This window comes from Pollicipes pollicipes, unplaced genomic scaffold (assembly GCF_011947565.3).
Source record: "Pollicipes pollicipes isolate AB1234 unplaced genomic scaffold, Ppol_2.1 Scaffold_7262;HRSCAF=8765_pilon_pilon_pilon, whole genome shotgun sequence".
In the NCBI taxonomy this organism is placed as follows: domain Eukaryota; kingdom Metazoa; phylum Arthropoda; class Thecostraca; order Pollicipedomorpha; family Pollicipedidae; genus Pollicipes; species Pollicipes pollicipes.
The window spans coordinates 23,193,555-23,203,020 of NW_023597055.1; the positions used below are offsets into that span (position 1 = coordinate 23,193,555).

The 9,466-nt window shown below is 53.7% G+C and overlaps 1 protein-coding gene across 1 annotated transcript; it reads right to left on the reverse strand.

The window, feature by feature from the left end:
- Positions 1 to 253: 253 nt before the first annotated feature.
- Positions 254 to 8,122, reverse strand: LOC119113592 (protein phosphatase 1 regulatory subunit 42). Its single transcript, XM_037237883.1, has 2 exons — positions 7,019 to 8,122; positions 254 to 274 (listed from the first exon to the last, which is right to left on the reverse strand). The coding sequence occupies exons 1-2, from the start codon at positions 8,120 to 8,122 to the stop codon at positions 254 to 256; spliced, it is 1,125 nt and encodes a 374-aa protein (XP_037093778.1).
- Positions 8,123 to 9,466: the final 1,344 nt, after the last annotated feature.

A 9,466-nucleotide genomic window follows, 5' to 3' on the forward strand; every position in this document is an offset into this window, starting at 1 on the left:
CTCTATACCACTCTCCCTGGTCACAAGAAAGACACGGACATGGTGGTTGCCAGGAGCGTCCACACGGATGCGCAAGGGAGGGCACAACTTACACAGATAAATTCTTTAGTTTTTTGATAGTTTCGATTCCCTTTGTTTAATTCGAGTTGCTCATCTTAGTGGTCAATATTTAATTATCCACTTATCATTACACGTGATGAATTTAACGACGTTTTGGGTATGCAATCTTGAGGACCACTTCTTGTGCACGCCCCTAGCGGTCGCAGAGAACAGACTGGGGGCCAAACCATATAAATTCATTGACGGGTGGCACGGAGGCGCTCGCACCGGTACTGTGCTACAAGCACACCGTTGTGCTTTTGGAGTGAAAAGTTTTCTAACGAAGCTGCAAACTTCGTTCAATACCCGTGCTCAAGAGCTGTCCTAGCCTCGGTGATGACCTTCAAGTCCGTTATACGCACAGCACTAACATCCAATGTCCACACGCATTACCAAACATATGTCGTTTCCGATCGGACCCACAAGAGATTGAAACGTCTTAGTCCCAGCGTTCTGTCAAAAAGAGACTTGCACCACCACTTGTTTCGCTCATGCCTTGATATCGTGCAGGCTGGTGCAGAGAGCCTCGGTCCAGAATGGAGTGAAATCTCTTCGCACACTTCAGAGCAAGCGGCATATGTTCTGTGCTGAGTAGGTGAATTGACACTGCACAAGTTTTACCTTTGAGTTTGCCCGCTGCCTGTCCTCCATCACTCTCCCCCCACTCCGCCTCAGCCCCTGGTCGCCCCGACCCTACCCTCCACCCCTCTCCGCCCGCCCCGCCTCAGCCCCTGGTGGCCCCGACCCTGCCCTCCACCCCTCTCCGTCCGCCCTGCCTCAGCCCCTGGTGGCCCCGACCCTGCCCTCCACCCCTCTCCGCCCGCCCCGCCTCAGCCCCTGGTGGCCCCGACCCTGCCCTCCACCCCTCTCCGTCCGCCCTGCCTCAGCCCCTGGTGGCCCCGACCCTGCCCTCAACCCCTCTCCGTCCGCCCTGCCTCAGCCCCTGGTGGCCCCGACCCTGCCCTCCACCCCTCTCCGTCCGCCCCGCCTCAGCCCCTGGTGGCCCCCGACCCTGCCCTCCACCCCTCTCCGTCCGCCCTGCCTCAGCCCCTGGTGGCCCCGACCCTGCCCTCCACCCCTCTCCGTCCGCCCCGCCTCAGCCCCTGGTGGCCCCGACCCTGCCCTCCATCCCTCTCCGTCCGCCCCGCCTCAGCCCTGGTGGTCCTGATTCTGCACTCCATTCCTCTCCGTCCGCCCCGCCTCAGCCCCTGGTGGTCCTGACTCACGGGTTGCGCGCCTAACCACGTGATCTGAACCCGGAAGCGTGCGGTCTGTGCAAGATGCCGGGGCCGTCGGTTGGCGGACGAGGATGACTATCGACCTCCAACGAACAATACCACTCAGCTCCCGGTGTCATGTTGGGTTGATATCCATGCTTGGCTTACTGATGGGTAACCAATGCCATGTGTGCCGCCTCGGTGATTCCTGAATTCACAATTTTTCTCCGTCGATGATGATAATTCTGTCCGCTGCTGGCCGATGACCGCCGTCTGACCATGCACGCTCCGCCACGCCAAGCTTCACAGTCTCACCCTAGTTCTCACCCTAGTTCTCACCCCAGTTCTCACCCTAGTTCGGTGTTCTTCTGAGCTGTTTCAGCTGGGCCGGCAGAGCGTAGCGTTTTCAGGGCAGTAGTTAACTTAATCAGGGCTTGTAATAACAGGACAGTCTCCAGAGGCAGCGCAACGCTCCAGAGAGCGCTTAGCAAAGTCAGGCCGCCGACACATAAGGAATACACGATGAACTGCATATATATACGACATACCATGCGACAGTGACAGTTGCCGTCCGGCTGGAGGAGCGCAGAAAGGTAACCATGTGGGTTGAGACTCTCTAGTCTGATGTGGCATGTCACACACAGTCAGGCGGCGATCACCAACCAGCAGGGTACAGACTGACCGTCATCGACAGAGAGGAACACTGGAAAGTGAGGCAAACCAAGAAGGCAGCACACATGACGTTGGCTGAGAATCACATCAGTAAGCAAAGCATAGACCTCAGCCCAATATGACACCCAATTCTGCGGAAAATCCCCAATATCCAGGAGATCAGTGACATTAAGTTCTAACACCGGAAGATTGCCATCTCCGGTAGCTCAGTTGGTAAATCACTGGACTCGCACGAAAAGAGCCTGGCTCGAATCCTGTAAATTTCAAGGTGAGAATTCGGATTGAGAGGCGTATGTATACAGCTAAAGACAAAACATTATTCAGCCCTTCTCCGGAGCGATACAGATGATCACCACAGATTCAGTGATACAGACTGCAACTACGCAAGCATTATTCTCGCACTACCGAAGAATACGAACCCAACGACGTCGAAGCCAGGCAACTCAGACTATCGCATAATGAAAGCGTGTCCGCCATCAAAAATAAAGAAAAAAGTTCATCGCGACCATGCCTTGACCTTGTAGCCCCCAGACCTCGGAATAAAATGAAACGACGGATTTTGTAGGAAAACCTGGAGGTATCTGGTTCAACAAACAAATGTGCTCACGACCAATAACTCAGCAGCGAAACACATCCACTTTCCAGGCTACCACTATCATGTCTGAGTTCCGATGCACTCTCGGCGACTGCACTTGCCGCACCAGCTCCTCCAGGCCACGCAACATTACTGTCTCCACGCACCGCCACATACCTGCAGAATGACACCCCAGGCAGGCACATCAGGGCAGCACATGACATACGGCTCACCCGGAACATCGTGGTCGATAACGCCACCAGCACAGCCAAAAGCACAGCTAAGGGAAGCTTATGATTATTAAAACCGTATATCTTAGGGACAGAGAATCACCATTAAGCGGGGAATGACCATGAGAGGTGTTCTGTCATTATATGACGGGGGACCACCGGCACCGAGGAACCAGAATATGAACGTGCGGTTCTTGCATGCAATCCCGTGAAATGCGTGAATGGTGTTGATATATATTCTGCAGGTGTATTATTGTTCGTATATTTAAGAGAATGCTCCACATTTCTATGCGGTTTTGAACTGAAATAACAATCTTGAAGAATTTTCGGTGCTGTCCACAATCCTGCCTTTCCTTAGACTTAAGTCTCCCTAGTTTCTGAGCTATACGCCCGCAAAAATGGGGAATGGTATATCCGGGAGGATATTTCAAATTTCCCTTGGCATCCATGACGTCAAAATGTCATTCGGATTCTGTCATTCTATAAGCCATGCGGCGATCAAGGCAAAGAAAATTGCAATGGTCGAGGCGTTTGTATCTGGCGTTCATGAGCGCGATTTCCAGACACAGCGGCCGTTAAATTAGCAGGACTCAAGCAGTACTTAGCATGCCACATACCTTTTATTATCAAAAATAATTTTGCCTGAACGACATCCGGTCATGAATTTCATGCCACAGCACGTGGCCTGCATCCTATACTTGAGTCGACACATCTTTTAGCAGCACCAGAATGGGGTCAGCCTCAGGGACCAGAGCCAGGGCGGCGGCTGGCCTCCCCAGAATCAGCACAACGGCCGGCTTCTCCGGAGTCAGCACAACGGCCGGCCTCCCCAGAGTCAGCACAACGACTGGCTTCTCCGGAGTCAGCATAGCAGCCAGCCTCTCCAGAGTCAGCACAACGGCCGGCTTCTCCGGAGTCAGCACAACGGCCGGCTTCTCCGGAGTCAGCATAGCAGCCGACTTCTCCGGAGTCAGCACAACGGTCGGCCTCTCAAGAGTCAGCATAGCAGCCGGCCTCCCCAGAGTCAGCACAACGGCCGGCCTCCCCAGAGTCAGCACAACGACTGGCTTCTCCGGAGTCAGCATAGCAGCCAGCCTCTCCGGAGTCAGCATAGCAGCCGGCCTCTCCAGAGTCAGCATAGCAGCCGGCCTCTCCAGAGTCAGCACAGCGGCCGGCCTCCCCAGAGTCAGCACAGCGTCTGGCTCCACAGGAGCCGGTCCAACGCCGCGAAGCCGGTTCAACGCCGCGGAGCCGGTTCAACAAGAGCGGGCACGGTGGTCGCTTCCACCGGAGCCGGCGCAACGTCCACCCTCACACAACAGCACAACAGCCGGTCCCGCCGCTCACCGGAACCGGTCAAAGACTTGCTACAGCAAATCAGCGTGAAGGAGAAAACACCGGTGTTACCTTATCCGTCCCATGTGATTGAATGCGTGTTAACTGTCGTGCCCGGGGGCGGGACATTAAATCAATCATTATAAAACTCTGAGCGGCTGATTTGTATAAGGTGGATGAACCAAAATGATGGGGTCGCACGCTGAAAACTCCAAACTTTAGCCATTAACCTTTACACAAGGACCACAATGTTAGTGGCACTAATGATACCGGCACTGGACTTGAGAAAATGTTGAATCTCCAGTGTGCACGCTCGGAACCGTGTAAAGTCAGTCCATGTTCGAAGTCTACCTCGGAAAATTATGTGCCAAGTGCTCAACGCCCGTGAAGTTATGTTTCCACATGAACTCTTCCAGCCTCGAATTAAGCTGTAAGCAAGCAACCTCAAAACTTAAACTTTTCCATCAGAAACACTCTGGTAATCTGCCCCTGCCGTCTGCTGCATGGATGCCCACACGTGACCGGCGTTGCACAACTGTATTCATATCAGGAGTAATTGCTCAAAAAGTCAGTCTGGCATATCCAGACTGTGGACACGTAGATTATCCCCATATACCGCTATGGAGCAGCGGAAACGCTTACCATTGCGTCCGCCGGGACCGTCTGAGTCAGTTTCCAGCACGTGTGGTGCGCTGCTATGAGTGCGACCCCGCTGACGTCGCCGACCGTTTTACTCTTCAAAACATTGCGCTGGTTTCTCCCGTAGGAAACGCGTCAGAAATACAATCACACCAAGAGGCAACGCGAGCGGAGCCGTCTTCGGTATACGTGAACAAATGGCAATATATCCCGGGCTCTTTTTATCGCACCAGACCTAGTTTTTAGCTACTGACGGCCAAACAACTGATGCCTTGATGAAATCCATGATGCTCCGTCACTCTGAACCGCTGGCTACAGAAGCAGTACTGTTGGTGTTGTTCCTCGTTGAGTAACTAGAAGAAAAAAATAGATGTCTTGATATTTTGGCTGCAGGTACTTGTGAAAACATTTATAAGCGGTGAATTCCACGACAAAGCGGAACTTAGTGCTAATTGTTATTTCGGCAGAGACTTGTAGCGAAATGTCAATACATTGATATTTTCTTTTTTCCTAACCATTTAACGTGAAAAGGGCCAATAGTACCGCTCTTACAAACGTGTGAAGTTCTCCGTAGGTGCACTGAAGAGCTTCCGTAACTTTTAGCCCTGGCTAGCATGGTCAAATCGACACTTTAGAACAGGGGGCGTAGCCAGATTTCGGGTTGGGGACTACTAGTGTTTGAAATGGGGGGGGGGGGCGGGGGGGGGGGGGCTAGGATTTTTCTGGTCCTAGGCCCAGCCCCAATCACAGTACTTATCTACCAAAAACAGGCTACAAATGTCACAAACGTCGAAAGGCACCGCACCTAGCTGATAAATTTGCCATCAATGTTAGCTTTGCCATGAGGCCCCCCCATAAAAATAGATGCGTATAATGCAATCCCCTGAACCATGCAGCGCTTGCCACCAAACTATTGCTCTTGGCCACACCATAAACCAATAATATAGACCAAGCTCAAATAAAATATGCCTCATAGAAATATAAAGCTTAATTATTATAGGCACCTGAGGACCAGATTGCGGAATTGTATTAAAAAACATCGTGGTGAAACAACAGCGGTCTATCCTGACAGAGGTGCGAAAGCTGTATGAGCTCCTCCCCGCTCTCAACCCTTAACTGCCCTCTAAGCCAGACCAGCTGGTGTCACATCTGATTTTAAATGTGCGTCTGTCGTGCTGGAATTATATTCTGTCCAGGTGATGGAGATAATTAGGTCACACGAATCGGCACAATCACAAGTCATGAATCCCACATCTTAAAGTTGCCCTTATCACATTTAAGCTCAAATGAACAGAGCTGTTGACCTGCTTCAAGCTCCCTACGTTGAATTACCCATAGTGATAACACCAGCAAGATTCAAAGCTAATCTCAAGGCAACGGCTCTAAATGTTCTTGCGCGCTTCAAGACGCGCGAAATGTGGCGAAGCTTGAGCCAGCAGAGCTCCTTTCCCGCTAAAGACGGATGTCCACGCAGCTGTAAGACAGCACTCGGTCTGCGGGTCCACCAGTCGCAGGGGCCGGTCTGTCCACCCCGCCTTCTATCCAGAAGAGATCTGAGAGCATTGTACCGGAAATGTCACCGCTCGAAGTGGACTGGGGGAACAACCGAACTAAACGCGTCTGCTGCAGTGCGGTGTGCTGCAGGAAACTCGCTTCGAAGTTCCTGTGTTTCAATCAGCGACAGCATTTCATTTATGGGTGCACAGATAACTTGTTATAATATATCTGAAGGGGCATTTTCCAACTAAGAGGCTATATCCTTTCCGAACAAGGACTTAAACACGCTGCAAACTGCGCGAACTATGTATTTGTAAGATACCACGAAAACACACATGCGAACTACTCAGCTGTGCGAGCTATACATTTTTAAGATGCCGAAAAACACACTTGCAAGCTATGCAGCTGTGCGATTATGTATTTGCAAGATATAAAAAACAGACATTTTAAATCAACTGAATTTAAGCACGTTGAAATCGCTGGTACTTTGGTTTCTGTGCTGAGCCAATTGTTGGGCGAACAATGCGTTGGGCCAGCCAAGCGTGGGTCCGAGCTGGTTTTCACGGACTCACTGATAAGAGAGCCACCCGGCTAGGCAACTCCTCTGACACGGCCCCTCGGAGCGCAAGGCCGGCGGGGCTGGCCTGAGGCGGCTCCCGTCCCGCCGGCCACTGCGCCAGGTCGCCGCTAGATGTCTCGTCCTGGGCATCGGGCTGTGATTGGCTGAGGTGGGCAGCCCGCAAGGCTGTTCTCACGGGCGCCTTGGCAGGACTCCTCGGCAGCGTCTCCCGGCCCCCGGACCACGTCATTTGCTGAAAGTCGCCGCTGGACGGCTCGGCCTGCACGTCAGGCTGCCACGGGCCAGGGCCCGCGGCGCGCACGAGCGCCCGCTGCTGCGGGGTCAAGGTCAGCATGTTGCCGACGCGCAGGTGTGTGCTGGAGGTGCGCTGCGCACGGGCGAGCCGGCGAGCCGGCAGCAGGCTGCCCTGGCTAAGCGCCGCGCGCGGCAGACCGAGTCCCCCGCCCGGACGCAGCAGGGCGTCGCCCGAGGCGGAGTGTGACGGTGGCGCCTGCTCCGCCAGGCTGAGCCGGCGCGCCACCGCCTGCACGCGCCCCGAGACGAACTGTCGGAAGGCGGGAGTCACGTCGAGCTCGTCGAGCCGGCGCAGAAACGGCGCGCTCTCCACCAGGGCGTCGCGGTACCGCTGCAGCTGGCACAGCGGGTTAGCCTTCACATCGAGCCTCGTCAGGGACGGCAGCTCGGCCAGCGTCTCCTGCGCGCTGGCCAGGCTCGATAGCTGGTTCTTGGTGCAGATGAGCTCGGTCAGGTAGGAGAGCGGCGCCAGCGGCTGCAGACTCGTCACGCGGTTGCCGTGGATGTTGAGGAGGCTCAGGCTGCCACGCACAGCCTGGATGGAGCGCGGGTCGAAGGAGAGTGAGTCACCGGCGGGCAGACGCTGCCCCTCCATGTGCAGCTCGCGCAGGCGGTGTAGCCCTTCAAGACCCTCCAGCACGGAGATCTTGTTTTGGCCGATGTATAGCTTCTGCAGGTTTGCCAGCTTGGTCAAGTTCTCCAGGCACTTGATGTTGTTGTGGGTGAGGTACAGGTGCGTCAGCTTGGTTAGACTGTCTAAGTTTTGGATACGGTCGATTCTGTTGTTGTAGAGATACAACACAACTAAATTGGTACAGGTTGTGAGACTAGGAATGGTGCGGAGACCGTGATTTTGCAGCCGAAGGTGCGTCGCTGGCTTGCGGACGGGTTTGTGCTTGCGCTGTTTCTGCGTCCGGTCGGTGTCGATAGGCGAGTTTTCTGCTTGAAGTTCGTCGTCTGAGTGAATGGTCCCTTTAACATTCATCGTGAATCGAAGGCGCTCAGATGCGCATACGAATTTTCGTTCAGTTGGTAAATTGGTTTCCTACGTGTAAAAAATGTGAGACGAAGGGCATAATCAAGCTCATGGCGTACCTTCAAACAATACAGCTCACAGTAACTTGTTCTCTTCGCACTAGCAATTCCGACAAATGCATGCCTTCATGTCTCAGGGGCTTGTTCCACTACACACTTGTTAAAGAGCACATCCTGCCGAAGCGCCCACTTTTAGGTTCACTATGGCATGCCGGGCGCTGGCAGCGTTATAAACAAGCTGAGGTCCCTGTGGTTGCTATGGTTACGCCGGGCAGGCCATTGTCGTCTACGTCATAATAGGCTGCGGGCACGCACACAATGCCCCACTGCTAGCAATCGATCAGATTTGTTCGCATCGTCTTCATGACAGCGCTGTTCATCAGTCTGGCAGTGAAACATTGTCAGCGTGTAGGCGAGTCAGGCGCAGTTCGGGAACGTCCGACCAGCCAGCTGCCCCGCAGTGACCCCGACTCGCGTCCGCACCTGGACGCTTCCCAGCGTGACAAACATGTGCTCGGCAAGGTAGATATCGTTCGTTCATGGGCTTGGACCCGTTTCAGGCACTGCCCTTCCACAGCACTGCGGCTTCGCTGTCGGCAGGCTAGAGAGTTAGGTAAAGTCCCTCTGTTTGCGTAGTTACGTGCGCTTGAAACACAGCGGCGATCGATGTATCGCGATGCGCCAAGATTCGTTTAGTGCTGTTGTTGCAGTGTCTATATATTCGAACTTAACAACTATTCGTACAGAAACAGAACTTGTCCAATCCAGAAGTACAACATTTCATCACTGGAAACAATCTCCCATCGGCCTTTTCGTGTGCAGACGGCAACGAGAACTTGGAGGACGAGAACACAAGCATTCCAGCGTGCCACCGAGAAAACTGGCTGAATGACACCAGATGTAATACTGCATTAGAAACCACACCTTTGCTCGCCTCCTCATGCTCAGTTTGAATCGACACGGATCATTACTCGCCGCATATTGTCTGGTGTGCTCCACTGCTTACGTGTGTCTTCCGGGTACTCGCCGCATATTGTCTGGCGTGCTCCACTGCCTACGTGTGTCTTCCGGGTGCTCGCCGCATATTGTCTGGTGTGCTCCACTGCTTACGTGCGTCTTCCGGACGAACGATGACGCATGACCTCTCAGGCTCCCCGACAACAAAGGCCGCGCCGAACACCAGTCTTGGGATTTTTTTTCGCTAGCTGGTTCAGTCATTGGGCCCCTGGTTGGAGGATCTGGATTCAACGTCCATCGTATGGAACTTTTACTAGCCCCAATTTCCTGTAGTGGT

Bases quoted from the DNA above. Each gene is read 5' to 3' on its own strand.
- LOC119113592 (XM_037237883.1), bottom strand. From the start codon at position 8,122: ATGAATGTTAAAGGGACCATTCACTCAGACGACGAACTTCAAGCAGAA. The intron at 275-7,018 runs GTGAGAACAGCC...TTTGGCCCCCAG, and splicing joins GGAGTCCTGCCAAGGCGCCC to TCTGTTCTCTGCGACCGCTA.